This window comes from Galleria mellonella, unplaced genomic scaffold, assembly GCF_026898425.1.
Source record: "Galleria mellonella isolate WM207_F2 unplaced genomic scaffold, CSIRO_AGI_GalMel_v1 utg312, whole genome shotgun sequence".
Lineage (NCBI taxonomy): Eukaryota > Metazoa > Arthropoda > Insecta > Lepidoptera > Pyralidae > Galleria > Galleria mellonella.
In genome coordinates, this window is record NW_026442074.1 from 11,073,828 (window position 1) to 11,093,947 (window position 20,120).

Genomic DNA, 20,120 nt, shown 5'->3' on the forward strand with positions numbered 1-20,120 from the left:
TTATTTCAAACGTTCTTTCAAAACAAAGGAAATACTTGTATACAGCCAAAACATAGTAAAATAAGCACTATGTTTAAGAAATAGACAGAAACTCGTTTGTAGGTGTGCAAAACTATTATAGAGTCATCAACACACCTACTAGATCATTAATACACGATTTAAGGTCAAGGTCAGATGATCACACAACCGGTATATTGTGAAATACCTACAGCCTCCCATTCATAAGTTAGTGACGTGATCGTGAATCATTGTTAAGTACCGTCTGGTGATTTTAAAAAGTAAAAGCCGATGACTAGGTTTTTTTTTTTAATAGATGACAATGGAATGGTAGCCCCGCCTGCGCTAACGGTATACGCTGGCGGAGCACCAGCGAAGGATTATAAGTGAAAATGAAAAGGTAGGTCAGTTAGCCCATCGTGATGAATACACCTGGAATTCAGCACGATAGTTTCCAGGGGGGGCAGCGGGGAGGTCGACTTGACAGGGTATTCAAAAACGAAAGAACGATGTTTTAAGCTGTTTGTTTTTTTTTTCACAAACCCTTTTATCTAATAAACAAAACTATTGTAAACGTAAACATATATCAGGTATACCGTTCACGGCGGAGAGTTGAATGATTCATAAATATTATATCCGCATTTCTAAATATACTCGTATCAGGCTCTTTCAAGGTAAGCGCGCACTCAGGTGCATACAACAGCCGTGTTGCATACCAAACATAAATATTTATATCACGCATTGTGCAATGCGCCTTCAGAGATAATTGACTTGTGCATAATATTAACAATTTGCTGACCGAGGACGAGTTAACTCTTCTTTTCATATCCAATTAAAATTACCAGTTTTTTTGGGCACCTCTGCCCCCATTCGTGTTCCAACCGTGAAGCAGTTGTGTTTGCATGGCTGTGTTTCGGTTTGAATAGTGGGATATGGCATGAATTTACTGGGTACAGAGGAATAACACCTAAGTCCTCAGGAATGACAACGCATGGGGGGTATCATGGGCGAAACAGTATACTCTGTTATGTTCATGGTACTGCTCATGTCTATAGGCGACGATTACCACTTTCCATCAGGTGGGCCGTCAGCTTGTTTGGCCATTCTAAGTTGTATAAAAAATAATATGAGGGGTCTAAATAAGATTAACAGAGGCTAAAACAATAGTTTTAGAAATTTCGCGTGTCTGTCTGTCTCTATGTTTGTTTTGAAATCACTTAAACACTGCTATACCAAATTGTATGCGGTTTTCGCAATTGTGTACCTACTTTTGAAATCCACGCGTAGGAAATTGCTCACTGCAAGTAGCTAGTCAATAATACAGCTATATCTACATACAGAGACCTTGGTCAGCCCGCATCGCGCCGTTCCGTTGGAATTGACTATTGACCTTATGATACTGTCTGCAGGCACTTCCTTGTCTCACAATTTAACCACAGATATACATTGAAATAGATGACGCAACAGCCCGTGTTGTAAATGTAAACGTTTTGGTCTATATTAGCTAGACCTTAATTCCGTTTAATGCATTAGTAACTTTTGAAAGAACGTACATAACCATTTTCGATTTCATAAGTCGATACAGTTTTTATTTAACCCTTTGAATGCCGACGAGCGCCATCGCGCTCGTGCGCATTGCAACTTAAAGTACCACGAGCGGTATAGCGCTCGTGAAATCAGTCGCTGTTTAGCTTGCTGTTAAAAGAAAATTTTAAAATTGCATAATTTTTGGCATTTTTAACTAGATATGAGTAAAAATCAATGGCACTAAAAGGGTTAATAGTTTGTTTGTTAAATTACCTTAAGTTTCGCGACTGACTCTTGGCCACAGCAGGATATCAGTGTTTTGCTCTTTTAAGGGCAAAGCAATAAACTGAGTTGTGACCATTTTGTGTTACTATGGCACACGCATGAAGGAATGGTAACAAAGGAGATTGTTAGATTATATATTTTGTTTTTGTATTTTTTTTTATTTGTGCTTTTTTTATTTTTATTCTTTTGTCTCTTTTGCTGTGTATTACGTGTATGTTTTTTTTTTATTGTAATTTGTGTGCTGTAAGTAATATAAATAAATTATCTATATATCTATCTACCTTTCTTGTAACAATTTAACGACAAGACCAATCTTTATTAAATTTCTCATGCGCGTATGCACTTGCCATGAAGTAGAGCATAGGCTACATTTATTTCAGCCCACATACATATGACGAGTATATTTTTTTTTAATAATTTGGGCCTTTGCGCCATCTGTCTCCATCTATGTCTGTGTAACAGTGGTCAATATTTTATACAGCGCCTATGACATTGTGAACGTGCAATGTACGAGCTGTGATAATGACTCGATATATTATAGACATGAACATTATCAGTGGCGAGATATAAATGCATAATATTGATAATTTCTTGCTAATTTATGTTTGTTTGTTACTTTTGGGCACCTTAACCGATTAATTATCAGGAACTTTGACATATACGTAAAAACCGGTAAAAGAAGAGTATTCTACTGTTACGACACTGGCCAGACGGCTTGGCATTTTTTAATAGCTCTTATTGCGTATTGTATATTTTTAAAGTAGGAAAACCAATAACCACTTCTAGATTAGTGTATCAAGATGAAGCAAGTTAGATTTTCAGGAACACTACGAGAAACCGCATCTAATTTGATATCGTAGTTTTTGCATAATGTTGAAGCAATCATACATACAGACAGACTTTTTTTTTTAATAATTATGTTTGTTTTTTATATAACTTAGAATGGCAAACAAGCTGACGGCCCACCTGTGTGTGCGAAAGTGGTGACCGTTGCCTAAAGACATGAGCAGTACCATGGACATAACAGAGTATTACTGTTTCGCCCATGCTATCCCCCATGCGTTGCCATTCCTGAGCATTCAGGTAATATTTCTCTGTACCCAGTAAATTCACGCCATATCCCACCCTTCAAACCGAAACACAGTCATGCAAACACAACTGCTTCACGGTTGAAACACCAATGGGACAATGGTACCCAAGCAATCGATTTTTGTACAAAATCTCCCTCTAGTAAAGTTTTATTGTTTTTTGTGCTATAATTTCATTAGAGAACACGCTATTCGATGCAATATTTAATAGCTCCAGAGTGCTATTTTAATTTCTTAATGTAACTCGTTGGAATTAACAAGCGTAACATTGTTTTTTATATTGTTTCGCGTATGTTCAATTTTTATCGATGACAGCTTTATACGGTGAAGTGTTTGTATTTATTTATCTACTTTCACGCTATATCAAACAAAGTATGTAGACAAAATAATAAAAGATTATGGCCCACAAAAAAAAAACGACTTTGCGACATAACCATAATTGTGACAAAATCTGTTATTTAAATTTAATGGTCAATAAACAGCATTATGCTGAGCTGCCCACGTTGACAACTAATTGGTAAGAGGGGGGAGGGATTGTTAATAATGCGGACTACCAGTCACATTGCTAGCAATATACCCCGTCAGGTCGACCTCCACGTGGTCCCCCCTAGAAACCATCGTGCTGAATTCCAGATGTATTAATCACGATGGGCTAACTGACCTGCTCTTTTATTTTCACTTATCATCTCTCACTGGTGCCCCGCCAGTGTATACCGATAGCGCAGGCGGGATTACCATTCCATTATCATGCATTAAAAAGAAACCACTTTTCGGATGCGAGACTTAATAAAATACATTGAAAAAAAAAAAACTAAAACTAAAATTAAAAAAAAAAACATTCCAAATACAAAATTATCATAATCGACAGACACAGTATCTTCAATTATTTTTTTACTATTGTCGTTCGTGATATCATGCGTAACCATCACAGAATATCAACGCTTCAGCAATTAATTTACTGCAGCGCATGCTGAGTGGCAGCCATGTTGGCAGTAACAAATATGAAGTTTGTTTTCTATTATTAATTAGTATAATTCTTTTTGTTGTTGGCAATAAATGTCGCCGTGTGGTCCCGGTATAGAATAGGCCACCCCTTCCTTTCCTGTGGGTGTCATAGGAGGCGACTAAGGGAGGGCAAGGGATGGGTAACAGCACCCCTCTTAAAACATCTCTAAAGCTTAACTTCGGTTGCCAATCCGCCTGCCAAGCGTGGCAAATACTGGCAGAACCCTCTAAGGGGGAGGCTTATGTTAACAGTGGATATTTAAACGCTGATATCTTCTTTTCATTTAAGAGTTTCCTCTTGTCGGTGCAATTAATTCATGCATCTTCCTCCAGCCAATTCTATCCCAGACCATATCCTAAAATATGATGATGAATAAATGTTTTTTTTTCTTTCTCGTTATAAAAACTAAGTACTGTTTATTTAAACAGAAAAATAAAGAGACAATTTATAAGTTGTTTAGAATTTATTTTTCTAAAAAAACTCGTTTATTTTTTGAAGGTTTCATATCTTGGAAATGAAATGAAAAATATTTATTTTATAACAAAATTGATACAATACAAATATCGTTGTTGTGACCTTCTAGTAAGTGTGCCTAGTAATCTTATCTCACTGTTATTTTGTTATTATTGTTCCAGTGGATAACTCCTGAAGAATGTGCCGTGTACAGTCGAGATGCGAGGCCGCCCCTGGTCATACCCCGGATAACGCAGTACCGGCCGCCACGGAGGGATCACAGGCCCCACGGCGGACACCCCTATACAGAGGTAAGTTTATTACCCACTCATAGGCGTATTGAGATCCTTGCCCATCCCAGTATTAGCTGGAGCTCACAATAGAATGCGAACAAGGTTTCGCAACGATACCCTGGCCTGATACCTTAAATAATACTGCAGCCGCCAGGGTGATCACTCCATTTTCATCAAGGAAGCGTTCAAGTATTACGTAACGTAATTTGGGGGAGTCTTGTAAAAGAAAGAAATTTTACAGAAATATGCGACTACACCCACACAGGGGTTAAAAAAAAATAAAATTTATAATAAAGAAACTACACACAATATTTATATATAAATAAACATTACAATGCATTATATGTATATATGTATATCTATAAATGATGCAAATACTATACTTTCCCTTTTGTAATGTGCGAGTATGTTTTGTTAATGTATTTTGTATTGTTGACATGCCTAAACAAATAAACAAGTAGGGTCGGGAGGGGGGGGGGGGGGTTCAAACAACGCGTTACGTAACATTGTTTTATTTTTTTTATTTCAATAATAAACTAGGGAATTTAAATCTCCCAAGTTATCAAGCCTTTTCGTTTATGTATTACGGGGAATACCTCGACTGTATTGTATTTTATTATTATTTTATTTTCGTGGGCAGTATTTGTTGTGAATTTTAGGTAAAAATGGTCATTTGGGTATATCTTAACGTTTGGTTAGGGGGAAGGGTAAAAAGTTGTTTAGAAAAATTGTTAATAATACCGTAAAAAACCTGGTATTAAGTTATATAGATATGTTTTTATAACAATGTTTATTCTTAAATAAAATAAGTACAAATGCATAGACTTGGTACTGGCACCTCTCATACACATAATAAAAATACAATTCACCGTCATCACATACAATTTACAGCTGTCTTTATGAATCGTTACTGTGCGCGAGCGAGACACAAAACGAATTTGCAAACAAAACGCCCCGGACGGCCGCCATATTGTTGTGTTAATTTGACCGATTACTTCATGTTGTTTATTAATTATGCGCGGGAGACGACTACTCATGTCATAGACAACTGACAGAAGCGACAGTGCATTGATTTTTTTTTATGGGTAAAAATGGTATGGTAGTTCCGCCTGCACTAACGGGATACGCTGTCGGAGCACCAGTGAAGGGTGATAGATGAGAATGAAAACAGGCCAGTTAGCCCATCATGATGAATTCATCAGGAATTCACCATGATAGTTTCCAGGGGAAACCGCGAGGAGGTCGACCTGGTTCAGTATATTGCTAGCAATGGGATTCTCAGCCTACATTACTAACAATCCCTTTCCCCCATTTATTTTTTATTTAAAATAATGAAATGATAATCCCATCTGCGCTATCGGTATACGCTGACGGGGCACCAGTGTAAGATGATATGTTAGTTAGGTTAGGACAATGTGACGAATTTCACAAGATTTAACCAAAATGGTTTCCAGGAAGAACCGCGTGGAGGTCGACGTGATAGGGTATATTGCTAGCAATGGAGCTGTTAGATTCCTATTACGAGCAATCTCTTCCCCCCTCCCCCTCCACAGTACTTTGATTACAAAGACTTAATGGTCGATGGATGGGCAGCAGCGTTCCATTTAGAACACCACCAAAGCCTAACTGCAGTTGCCAGCCTGCGTGGCAACTACTAGCAAAACCTCCAATAGGGTAAGCCTATGTTCAACAGTGGATTCTCATAGGACCCTGCAAACTAAATAAGCACATAGCCCAACTAGGCTTGTACCCAAAAAGTGTTTGCTGATTTTGGCACAATGAGAAAGAAACGCTGCAGCACTTAATTTGTGGCTGTAATTCATTCATACATGAACAATATATTTCCTTCTGAAAATACACTTTATTCCCTGAGAAGATTTAAAACACAAGTCACAAGACACAAGTCTGCGCGTTCACCGCAAAAAAGACACCGTTTGTCGTATCTCCTCACTTTCGGGGCACTTTCCTCGATAATAAGTCGAGTCTGGGGATTCTTGGCGTCGATATATCTAGCGACGTCCAGTTTTGCGGTCATCTGGAGGAAAAAGCTAAGATAGCTTCCAAAAAGTTGGGGGTGCTCAATAGGGTGAGACGGTATTTCACGCCAGAAAACCGCCTGAAACTATATAAAGTTCAAGTGAGGCCACACATGGAATACTGTTCTCATCTGTGGGCAGGAGCGCCACAGTACCAACTCCTTCCGTTAGACCGCATTCAAAGTCGAATTGTTGACGATCGGCGTCTTACTGTCCGGCTCGACCCATTGAAACTGCGTAGAGATGTTGCATCTCTGTGCATTTTCTACCGAATTTATCATGGGGAGTGCTCTGAAGAATTGTTCGGATTGATACCTGCTGCAGATTTTCACCATCGTACAACCCGCCATAAACTAAAATTTCATCCCAATCATCTGGACAAGTGGCGGTCCTCCACCGTGCGTTTTTCAAGGCACTTTCTCCCACGCACAACCACTCTTTGGAATCAACTTCCAGCAGCAGTATTTCCGAACCGATACGACAACATAACCTTCAAGAAAAGAGCATATTCCTTTTTAAAAGGCCGGCAGCACACCTGCAATGCCGTAGGTGTTGTGGGTGACCATGGGCGGCGGTAGTCATTTACCATCAGGTGAGCCGCATGCTCGTTTGCCCCCTGTGTTGTAAAAAAAAAAAACATCGCTGTAAAGAACAATTAAAAATTATTATAACTAGAAATCAGCAGGAAACTTTAAAAAAAAAAGAGCGAGTACAAAATATTACAGAGGAGAGGCAGCGTCACAGGTTTATTTGCCTAAAAAAGCCAGTCTTCCAATAATAATTTATTATTACATACTTCAAATGTCTTTAAGAACAAGGTCTCATTGCTAACACATTTTTTTTCTTTACTATTAATCCTTAGATAATATAGATAGAATGTCTACAAACAAACGCTTCGAGAAAAGCGTGTCAACTTTTTCATACAAATTTGCATGATAAATAGTTATAAAGGTAATTCCTTTATAACTTCTATATTTTTTTTTGTCTTATAAATTCTGCACCTTTATAATACGCAAAAGTTCATTTTATTTATTAAATAATTTAATATACATACGTCAAGATACATTGTTTGCATAGGTAATTTATCATGGGGAGTGCTCTGAAGAATTGTTCGGATTGATACCTGCTGCAGATTTTCACCATCGTACAACTCGCCATAAACTAAAATTTCATCCCAACCATCTGGACGAGTGGCGGTCCTCCACCGTGCGTTTTTCAAGGCACTTACTCCCACGCACAACCACTCTTTGGAATCAACTTCCAGCAGCAGTATTTCCGAACCGATACGACAACATAACCTTCAAGAAAAGAGCATATTCCTTTTTAAAAGGCCGGCAGCACACCTGCAATGCCGTATGTGTTGTGGGTGAACGTAGGGGGGGGGGGGGGGGGGGATAGTCACTTACCATCAGGTGAGCAGCATGCTCGTTTGCCGCCTGTGTTGTAAAAAAAAAAAGTTAGCTAATTTGACAATTGGCCGCCAAAAAGTTTTTGAGGCTCGATGTCTCTACCTACATAGTCTAAGTATCAATAATTTCGTTATGGTTGTGTTCCTTTATTGTAATATCACTTGTATTGTAATATACATCATTCGGTGCCACTGTTTAGTCTCGTCTCGCGCGCACTAAACTGATGTCACGTAATCGAACCACTCCGTGTAGGTGACAAATGAATACGTCAACAATACTTTACGATGTGACACATCTGTGTTGTTTTTATGTTTTGACTTATTGGTCATGTACCACAAGCGACGTCCAATAAAGGCGTTGGTTTTGCGAGGCAACGAACATCCGGCGCGGAATGGACACGAAAACATTGAATGGTGTACATCTATATGATTGATGGTTTTTCAATGAACTTATATTTTACTAGATTCATCATGATTATATCAGCTATTAACTGTCCACTGCTCAGGGGGTCTACCTTGAAATGAATGAAGTAGTTGCCACAGTTGGCAAGCGGTTAGGTTCTAGTGATGATTTACGAGGGAGGTTGTTACCCATACTTTACAATTAAAAATTGTAAACTGATTTGACTGAGATTCGAACCTGAGATCTCATTTATGTATAGCAATATACATACCACTACACCGCCTAGGTCGTCAAAATGTATTGCATATTAACGCCATCTATAAATATTTGGTTGTACTTGTTAGTTCTGGAGTTGATAAAGTGAATTTTATCCACCACGTCGACAGAGTGCGTTGTATGTGCTGATGTATTTATCCGATTTAAAAAAAAGTGTTTTATTTTAATGGTTGATAATGGAATAGTAACCCAGCCTGCGTTATCGATATACGCTGGCGGGGCACCAGTGAGAGATGATAGGTGAGGATGAAAGCAGGTTAGTTAGGCTATCGTGAAGAATTCCACGAGAAGTAACCACGATGGTTTCCAAGGGGAACCACGTGGAGGTCGAGCTGATTAGTAACATTGCTAGCATTGTGGCTGTTAGACCCCATCGCTAACAATAATCCCCCCCCCCCCCCCCAATTATGCAAATTATAAACTGATTTTAAATTTTTGATAAACAAGCAAGCTAAGGATTATATATTCTTTACAAGAGACACATTTGAAACAAGGCAGTATTACTGAACTTTTCATATATTTTTTTAAGCATCAATATGTAAAACCAAGTGCGTACTGCGTACGTTACGTTTAAAGAGAGGGAAACTTTGTACAAAAGTCGTTTGCTTGGGTACCTCTGTCCCATTCGTGTGTCAACCGTGAAGCAGTTGTATTTGCATGGCTGTGTTTCGGTTTGAAGGGTGGGATATGGCGTGAATTTACAGGGTACAGAGGAATAACACCTGAGTCCTCAGGAATGGCAACGCACGGGGGGTATCATGGGCGAAACAGTATACTCTGTTATGTTCATGGTACTGCTCATGTCTATAGGCGACGGTTACCACTTTCCGTCAGGTGGGCCGTCAACTGGTTTGCAAAATTATAATGTGCTAAATTATAGGTAATATTGAATAATAACAATTGTATAGTACACAGTATTACCTACGTATTGCTTTGGTCGAGTAAACAATAACTTCGTATATTTTCCTCAGTGATACTAAGTAGACGTTATGATTGGTAATTAAATTGCAATTTTTAAACTGTATTATTTTATATGCAACTTTATTTATTCATTTATTTAATTTTAATATTAAATCTATTCACAGAGCATTAATTTATAGGTCTATGTATTTAAAAAAAAAACCTGGTTTTATTTCCACATCGAAATAGATAGGGCATATTGCTCGTACACCCAAGAGATAAGCTTTCGAATTCTGTTTGAAAAGTAATAGATTTAATTTGTCATAAAACACATGTTTAATTTTGGAATCTTTGGTTTTAAAAAAGCCAACAAACAAAGTGATATTATTCTAATTTTTACAAGGCTGCCTAAATGGGAGTGTAATGTTTTCATAATTTTTAAATTGCTCATGTCTATAGGTGACGGTTACCACTTTCCATCAGGTTTAAGTTGTATAAAAAAAAACTTCTTGTAAGAAGCAATTTACAGTGGTACCCTGCACTTTGGTTATGTTTTGTTAAGAGAGGGACTGGCTGAAAACCAGCGCTGTGCACCTGTTCACATTGCGCTGGGACACTCACAGCATCAGCTGAGCCGGTTCCTTTTGCCTAGTACGAGACACTTCTTGTATATGTTATCTATATTTTATATTGCAATTGTGTGTTTACTGGCAATGAATGTTTCTATTCTATTTTTTTTTTATGGGTGAAAATGGTATGGTAACCCCGCCTGCGCTAACGGGATACACTGACGGAGCACTAGTGAAGGGTGATAGATGAGAATGAAAACAGGCCAGTTAGCCCATCATGATGAATTCATCAGGAATTAACCATGATAATTTCCAGGAGAGCCGCGAGGAGGTCGACCTGGTTGAGTATATTGCTAGCAATGGGATACTCAGTCTCCATTACTAACAATCCCTTTCCACCCAACCGTTTCTATTCTATTCTTTATAAAAAAAAAAACAGCGGTGATATATATCTAAGTTTAATATCTCAGTCAAAAAGGTGGTTTTTATGTTAAAAGTTAAATAAATTTTATAAGTCGTTTAATTTAAAATCTTAGTGAATATTAGTGCAGTGTTCATTTCATTCATTTGATTTCATTCATACATGCCAAAATACCAGCTTTACTAAATTGTGTCAAACAGTTTAAAAGCTACACAAACAAATATCGTACCCGTGCGAAGTCGGGGCGGGTCACTAGTAACAAATATTTTGAATCGTCAGCCCGCCATTAAAACTATTTAAGTGTATGCAATAATCAGTGAATGCGTAATAAACAGATAACATAAGGCGAACACTTCCTAACAAATCGACGCCCCACCAATGATAAGGGACAACTAGTGATGTCACTCCGTACACAGTCGATATATCGACAACATTCAGTATCAGTGATGTATTTGTTTAAAAGTTCAATGACCTCCATACAGCTGCTGTTTTTCTTTTAATGGATGATAATGGAATGGTAACCCCACCCGCGCTATCGGTATACATCGGCGGGGCAGCAATGAAGGATGATAGGTTAGGATGAAGTAGGTCAGTTAGTCCATCGTGACGAATTCAACAAGAATTGTTCACGATGGTTTCCAGGGGGAACCACGTGGAGGTCGACCTAATAAGGCATATTGCTAGCAATGGGGCTGTCAAACTCCATTGCCAACAATCCCTTTCCCCCCTACAGCTGCTGTTAGGTAAACATATTGACTTTAATTAAGTTGGTTAAAATTATGGAATAACTTCGTGCGAGCAATGGCAGTGTAGAACGACGACTCACTAGATGGAGCAACGATATTAAGCGTGTTAAAGTTGACTCTTAAGCATTTCTTTTGGGAGTGTAGAAGGAGAGGTATGAATGCAGTAGTGTACAATTATCGGCTAAGATTATTACGTTAATAAAATTAAGTTTTTTTTTTTTTATAAAGTGTATTTTATTTATAATTTTTTCTCTCTAAAAATCTAAATTAAAGTACTAAATACATACTGTATTCTTACAAACATTCACTTTTATAATAACTTATACCATTTTTTCTTGCATTGTATTCTTTATAGAAGCTTTTGATTCCTTTCTGAGATAGTACTGCCTATATGATAAGTATAGGTTAAAATTTCTTAACTTATATAGGAAGCTGACAGGATACTACTTCAGGCTGCAGCTGAAAATCAGTGCTTTGCTTTTAAGCAAAACCATCACTGAGCTGTAGCCTATTTGGGTCACTGCGACACACATGGCGAAACCATATTTTTATATTTTATCTTTTGTTGTATATTTTGAAAAGTGTAAATAATTTAATTGTATAAACTCATTTGTAAGTTTACGTGTGTCATAAATGGCTCAAATAAAAAGTTTATCTATCTATCTATCTATCTACTAAAACCATAGACAATTGTATTGAAACGCAACTTAGGGACTTAACAACACATTACATAGTGAGAAAGTGTACATTAAAAAAATTACATTGACATCTTTCTCAAAAATTACACCCAATAGTGTTCCTTTAAAGGGAAAGTTGGCTAAATATCAGCTGCCATCCGCATTGTGCAGAAAAGGACCTTTTTTCAAAGTACGCCCTATAAATTATCGACAATTCCCATCGAATATTGGCAACACTGCAACAATATCAGAACTTTATACGCCCGAGTCGCGTATTCAGTGTGTCAACCATGCAGTGGGCATACCACAATAATGGTTTTCCTTCTTGCAACTTACCTCGCCGCATCTAACTTGGTTTAGTCACATTAGACGGTCGCGTCTAACATGTTAACGAGAACAGTTTGTGATTGTGATGAAAAAGCGGTCCAGTTTTAGAGATACGAACATGTTCAAATTAGTAAGAGGCAAAACATGGTTCAAGGAGGTACGCAACTTGATTGTAACGCCATCTGTGTTTAAATAATTTGATCGTTGATTTAATTACACTTGATATGTGTATTTTTTTTTTCTTTTTTTTTTTTAATAATATTTACGGTGATCAAATATTAATATAGTTCTCTATCTGTGGATAATTAATATATGTATATGTACTATAAAGGTGGTCTCCGTGTGGTACAGAGTAATAACATGATGTGTCATTTTTTTTTTAATTCCCAGTAATAAAACACGACTTGGGAATACCATAATCTATATACAATAATATATGAAATAGGAATACATCAGCGCGATAGAAAAAGAAGTCTCATACCTCATGAGTGTGTGGGTAAGACCTATGCCCACAAGTGGGACGTCACTGGGTCGTTCATGATGTTGAATCAATATGATTGTGCGTTGTATGGAACAATGAAATACTCTGTTATCTCGCCGTTATCAGATAATATGTGGCATATGTACATGAAAACACCATTTTGTTCTATTTGTATTGTAATTCTATAGAAACCATACCAATTGTAATTAATTACACTTGTTTACGTTGAATATTTTGCCCTAACTGGGAACTTTAGTGCTGTAATGTTATTAATTAACGCCCGACTCGAAAATGAAAAGAGGTGATAGGTGAGGATGAAACGGCAGGTCAGTTAGCCCATTGTGACGAATTCAATGATAAATTAGTCACGATAGTTTCCAGGGGGAACCGCGTGGAGGTCGACCTGATAGGGTGTATTGATAGCAATGGGGACTAACTTCCCCATTACTAACAATCTCTTCCCCCACGTTTGATTAAGTAGGTATGATAATATTGTATAATTAAGAAAATTAACGGAAAAAAGGAGTTTCCTGTATTGTTTTGTATTATAGTGAACGGTTTCAGAGACGTTTCTATTTGTGAACACTGCTGACACTAAATAGCGTCGCCGGCCCCCCATAACACTACGACATTACATTAGAAACCTCTTATTAGTGTTTCTCTACTATATTATACATGTATTATACATATAAACCTTCCTCTTGAATCACTTTATCTACAAAAAAAAACCGCATCAAAATCCATTGCGTAGTTTTAAAGATCTAAGCATACATAGAGACATACAGACGAGAATCGACTTTGTTTTATACTATGAAGTGATAATAGTCTATCTATATTTATATCTATTCGTATATCCGTCAGTAACATGTTTAATATTTATTTACTTACTATCCATTTCCCGCGGCGTTGCCCGCTTCTAACTATGTAGTTCCCATATATATAATTCCCATTGGAACTCTTCATGAATCCGGTCTTATATTGTATTATATACTTAAATGATAATTACGTACCTAATACCTTCATAATGTTTCAGCCAATTCGATTGATTGTTTATTTTATAGCATTGTGACACTACAGCATAATGCTGAGCACGGACCTCATTTTGCAGGTATTGCGACGCACGCACACATACACTCATTTTGGATGAAACTGTTATAATACGATTTGTTTTTTTTTTTCTTTTTTATTTTATATTCTTTTTATATATATATATAAATATTGTGTGTAGTTTCGTTGGTATAATTCTTAATATGTGAAATTTTTTTTTAACTCCTGTGTGGGTGTTGTCGCATCTTTCTTTCTTTCTTTCTTTTCTTTCATTGTATATGTGATTCTTTAGACTGATATAACTTTTTTTATATTTTCTTTATATAAATAAAAAAGTTAAATTTAAATCACTTAACCAGGTTAAAGCATAAATTGTTCAAATCGTCATTGTACATCGACTCAATTACGTTGCAACGTGCCATCACGACCAGGACAATGGCATTTTCCTCAATTAATGGCACTATGTTATACTTTTATATTAAAAATATAGGTATAAAATATTTGTTATTATGTAAGAGTCAATTAATTAAAAGCTTTTGGAGTATTTGAGGTCATTTCATATTGGTATAATAAAATAAAAAAAAATATCACCATGTGTGCCCTGGCATAGAATAGGCCATCCCTTCCTTTCCCGTGGGTGTCGTAAGAGGCGACTAAGGGAGGACGAGGGATAGGCAGCAATGTTCCTCTTAAAATATCTCTAAAAGCCTAACTGCGGTTGCCAACCCGCCTGCCAAGCGTGCCAACTACTGGCAAACATCCCTTATGTGGAAAACTTATGTCCAGCAGTGGACAGTGTACAAGAAACGTCAAATAATTCTAAGTAGAAATTTATTAAAATCCTCGGTGTCCTGTCTAAATTGAAAATTAATTTTTTTTTTGTCAAACGTCAGGTATAACGAAGGCAGCCTTGAAACTCTTGCTCTTAGAGGGCAGGCACCTTCATACAAGTAGTATTAGTTATTTAGTAGACACAGTATAAACTCTGGTTAGTCTGGGTCCAGGACCTTATTTTAAGTCATGAAAACAATCCATTGTTCGAGGACTCGAGGTTCTTAAGTATTCACAGCCTCTATTCTTTTCTATCACGCCATCCTGCTTGTTTGTTCCAGGAGAGCCTACAAGATCCCGTGAAGTCGCGGCAGTACGACTGGAGTCCATCATCAGAGCGCAGCCGGGCTGACATCGACCGGAGTTTCAGCAAGGCGAGCTCTGACAGTCCACCGTTTGGACGTATCAATAAGAGATTAGGTGAGTTCTTCTAACATAACATGTTAATTTAGATTCTAAAAGCATAGTTGGAATGGTAATCCCGTCTGCGCTAACGGGATAGGCTGGTGGAACACCAGTGAGGAAGGATAGATGAGGATGATAAGGTAAATCAGTTAGCCAATCGTGAATACCCCTGGAATACCTGGTTTTGTATCTCCTTTGGAAAACACACTCTGTGTCCTGAGGAGATAAAAAACGTCGCTACAAAAAAACATCTGAAAACTCCCACCATTGATAGGAATTAGCAGTGAACTTTAAATAAGGGTTGAGTACAAAAGATCATGGAAAGGTCGCAGTGTCGCAGATTATTCTGCCTGAAAAATCTCGTCTTTCAATAATAATAGATCAGTCACTTCCCTTAGTCGATTCTTACGACATCCACGGGAAAGGAAGGGGCAGCCTATTCTATGCCGGGACGACACGGCAAATTATAATAATAACAGCATTAATATAATAATTACAGGAAACTCAACGGAGACGCTTCTCTTCCACAACAATGTTCGGAGACCAAATCAGCTCCACCTGCCGGCGTCCTCGTCCGGGGACAGCTTGGACGTGGAGATCAGGGAGCGGGAGCCGAGCCACAGCAGGAGTAGGAAGTCGAAATCCATGATGGCCACGAAGAACAGGATGAGGTCACCTGTACCGGCTCCCAGGCTGATGCTGCATCAAACGCCTGAAGTAAGCATTCAGCAAACTATATTTTTAAGTGACTTCCAAAAGAAGACGGCTCTAAACACGCCTGATATAGACGACATATGAATGTGTGCCGGGTTTGCTTGCCTAAACTAATATTATAAAAAGACTTGATTGTTTGTTTGTAATGTATAAACTCAAAACTACTTAACTGATTTTAAAAATACTTTCAATTATAGAAATCTACATTATCTGCTAGTAAGTAATAAGGGCTATCCACTGCTGTATATAGGTCTCCCCCATGAAGAGTTTTATTAATTGTTGCACGCTTGGCAGGCAGGTTTTTTTTTAATGAGTGATAATGGAATGGTAACCCCACCCGCGCTCTCGGTATACACCGGCGGGGCACCAGTGAAGGATGATAGGTGAGGATGAAGCAGGTCAGTTAGTCCATCGTGACAAATTCAACAAGAATTGTTCACGATGGTTTCCAGGGGGAACCACGTGGAGGTCGACCTAGTAGGGCATATTACTAGCAATGGGGCTGTCAAACTCCATTGCCAACAATCCCTTTCCCCCTGACAGGCAGGTTGCCAACTGCAGTTAGGCTTTGGTAATGTTTTTTTATAGGAACGCTACTGCCCATTCCTCGACCATTAAGTTTCATTAGTCGACTCTTACGACACCTCCGCGAATGGAAGGAGTTGATTATTCTACGTCAGGACCATACAGTACGGTCTTTAATATATAAAAATAGAAACACCATTTAAAAAACAAATTCAAATGGTAGAGAATAGGCACGTGTTACAGTGTATCGTTGCTGTGAAGCAGCTGTACTTGCATGGCTGTATTTCGGTTTGAACAGTGGGGTATGGCAGTAACATTACAGGGTACGAAGGCATAACATTTCAATCTGGGAGAAAAGGGACTGTTAGTAACGAAATTTAACTGCCTTATAATGCCCTACAATATACCGTATTAGATCTACCTCCAAATGGTTCCCCCTGGTAACCATCGTGGTTAATCTTGATTGGGGGAAAAGGGATTGTTAGTAATGGAGACTAAGAATCCCATTGCTAGTAATATATCCAACCAGGTCAACCTCCTCGCGGTTCCCCCTGGAAACTATCATGATTAATTCCTGATGAATTCATCATGATGGGCTAACTGGCCTGTTTTCATCCTCATCGATCACCCTTCACTGGTACCCCGCCAGCGTATCCCATTAGCGCAGGCGGGGTTACCACTCCATTTTTATCCAATAAAAAAAAGTACATCGTGATGGCCCATTTGGCCTGTTTTCATCCACTTCTATCATCCACCACTGGTGCCTTGCCACCGTATACCGATGGCATTGGCGGGATCACCACTCCATTATCATCAATTAAAAAAAAACACATGAAAGTCCCAAGAACGCATAGGGTCTACCGTGACCACCAAAATGTATTTTATAATTTCGACGGTCATTATAAGTACCTATCATAAATAAAAAAGGTCGTTTACCACGTTGAATTCTATTCGGCGAAATTCGGCAACAGTCGACAAATGTTTCTGACTACTCCATCAGCAATTTTAGTCATTATATTATAATTTCAGTTGTTAATAGTCCACTGCTGGACATAAGCCTTCCCCATAAAGGGAGTTTTGCTAATAGTTGCCACGCTTAGCAGGCAGGTTGGCTTAAGATGTTTTAAGAGGGACGCTGCTTTCCTTTAGTCGCCTTTGACGACACCCACGGGAAAGTAAGGGGTGGTCCGTTCTATGCCGGGGCACACACTCTTTATTTATTATATATATTACAGTGTAAAATCTTATTATTTGTTTCTTTCCTCCGCAGTTGCCTGTAGTGTTCGAGGGTCCAGTGAAACGCACCAAGTTCTCAGAGAACGGGAAGAAGAGTAGGAAAAACTGGGCCGACTGCTACGTGGTGCTCACGCATACTGGACTTGTGTTTTACAAGGACAGAAAGACTTACATTGCTGCTGTAAGTACGAGTATACAATGCTATCACAATTATATTACACCTATATGATGAATTCATCAGGAATTAACCATGATAGTTACCAGGGGGAACCGCGTGGAGGTCGACCTGGTTAGTTATATTGCTAGCAATGGAAGTTTTAGTCTCCATTACTAACAATCCCTTTCCCTCCGGCAAACGCAGTGTAAGACGAGACCCACTAGATGGAGTACGGCCTCATAGGTATTGCAGGGAGTCACTGGATGTAGGTGGCTCAGGACTACAGGCCTTAACATTAGCAAATTTAAAATAAATTTACAGGGGAGTTTAGATCTTTAAAAAAAACATATATTTACTGTCAGAGGTATTGTTTGCGTATAGCTGAGAGGTCCGGTCGGATCCTGTGGTGGACACGGAAACCATATTTAATGCCAGGCGAATTAATCACGACAGTTGACTGACCTGCTTTCATTCTCACCTATCATCTCTCACTGATTCTCCGGCAGTGTATACCGATAGCTCAGGCTATATGGCCTATTCTAGTTTCGTCCCATAACAAAAAACAACTAACTAACTAACTGAACATAAGTCTCCGCCTTGGGGGGTTTTGCCAGTAGTTGCCACGCGTGGCAACTACTGGCGAATGGAGGAATGAAGGTGAATTGGCAACCGCAGTTAGGCTTTAGAGATGTTTTAAAAGGGACGCTGCTGCCCATCCCTCGCCCTCCCTTAGTCGACTCTTACAACATCCACGGGAAAGGAAGGGGTGGCCTATTCTATGCCTATTCTATTCACATTATTGTACGTATGTATATCTCTATATGTTGTTAAAATAACGACCAGGTCGTGCCTCCAGTCAAACTGTTTATAATTACTCCTCTCCATCCAAAGGTTGCCTGCAAAAGATCGCTCTTAGCGATAAGGCCGCCCATTTTTTATGCAGTGTAATATTTTCATGTAATTGTTTGTATTTATAATAAGTTTACTATTATAATTTTATGGAGGAAACAATAAAGAGTGTCTATCTATTTATCTATCTATGTCAGCTGCCTGGAAGGAAGCCAGTTGCAGTGCTCTGTTATTTATTATATTTATTTATTAGACGCATTAAACAGATCATAACCATAAAAAAACTTAATTAGTAATTACAATCCAATTACATTTTGTACACAGTATGTATGTGTGTGTGTGTGTATATATATATATATATATATATATATATATATATATATATATATATATATATATATATATATATATATGTAAATTCACGCCATAAACCACCCTTCAAACCGAAACACAGCCCTGCAACACAACTGCTACACGGTAGAAACACGAATGGAACAGAGGTACCCAAGCAATTGACTTTTGTACAAAGTCTCCCTCTGGTAGAATATAAATATATCATGTTAAACTTGCAGACTACGCCTCCGAAGCCGGGCACGCCGCCGAGTCCGACGGCGCCGCGGGCGGAACTAGTGTTGCCGCTACGACACGCCAGCGTAGACTATTGCATGCAGATGCACACCAGAAGGTGGGTACCTAAGAACAAAGAATAACATAGAAGGAATGATAAAATAAAAACCGAAAATCATATGACATGGGGGGTATCACGGGCGAAACAGTATACTCTGTTATGTCCATGGTACTGCTCGTGTCTATAGGCGACGGTTATCACTTACCATCAGGCGGTCCGTCAGCTTGTTTGCCATTTTAAGTGGCATAAAAAAAGTCTTTAACTGTCCATTGCTAAACAATAATAGTATAGATTGCCAATCTATACGGAAATTTGTTTAGGATTAGATAAAACCAGTACTAATAATGCCTTTATCGCTCAACTAAGACTGCAGGTTTTGTTTCTTGGCCGCTTAAAAATATATATCCGGGTTTTCCAGTAATAACAAAATATGTTTATATCTTTTTTTATTAATGGGTGAAGGTAGAATGGCAAGTCCGCTTGCGCTAACAGTATACACTGGTGGGGCATCAGTGAGGATGATAGGTGCGGATGAAGCAGGTCTGTTGGCCTCTTGAGAGAAGACACCTGCTCGTACGTGTGAGTGCGAAAGCGAACCCATGTCTCCGACATATGGCACCTCGAGGGTATATCGTCTGGTTTTTGGTGGGTACACTCCCACCTTACGGAGGGATTCTCACAGTACCCATTCACCCCCTACAAGGTGTATGGGTCTGCATAAAACATTTTACAGACGATAAAAAAAAAAGGTCAGTTGGCCTATCATGATGAATTCAGCACGAATTAACCATGATGGTTTCCAAAGGAACGGCGTGGAGGTTGACATGAAAGGATA

General features: G+C 38.5%; 1 protein-coding gene across 3 annotated transcripts in view; it reads left to right on the forward strand.

Moving 5' to 3' along the window:
* LOC113515212 (WW domain-containing protein tag-325-like) overlaps positions 1–20,120 on the forward strand; it is a 178,256-nt gene that overhangs the window by 134,851 nt on the left and 23,285 nt on the right. For all 3 annotated transcript variants that reach the window (XM_052895858.1, XM_052895861.1, XM_052895859.1), the window contains exons 2-6: positions 4,539–4,667; positions 15,053–15,191; positions 15,676–15,893; positions 17,686–17,832; positions 19,230–19,342. In XM_052895858.1, the coding sequence (XP_052751818.1) occupies positions 4,539–4,667; positions 15,053–15,191; positions 15,676–15,893; positions 17,686–17,832; positions 19,230–19,342 (746 nt within the window). The remainder of the gene's footprint in view (positions 1–4,538; positions 4,668–15,052; positions 15,192–15,675; positions 15,894–17,685; positions 17,833–19,229; positions 19,343–20,120) is intronic.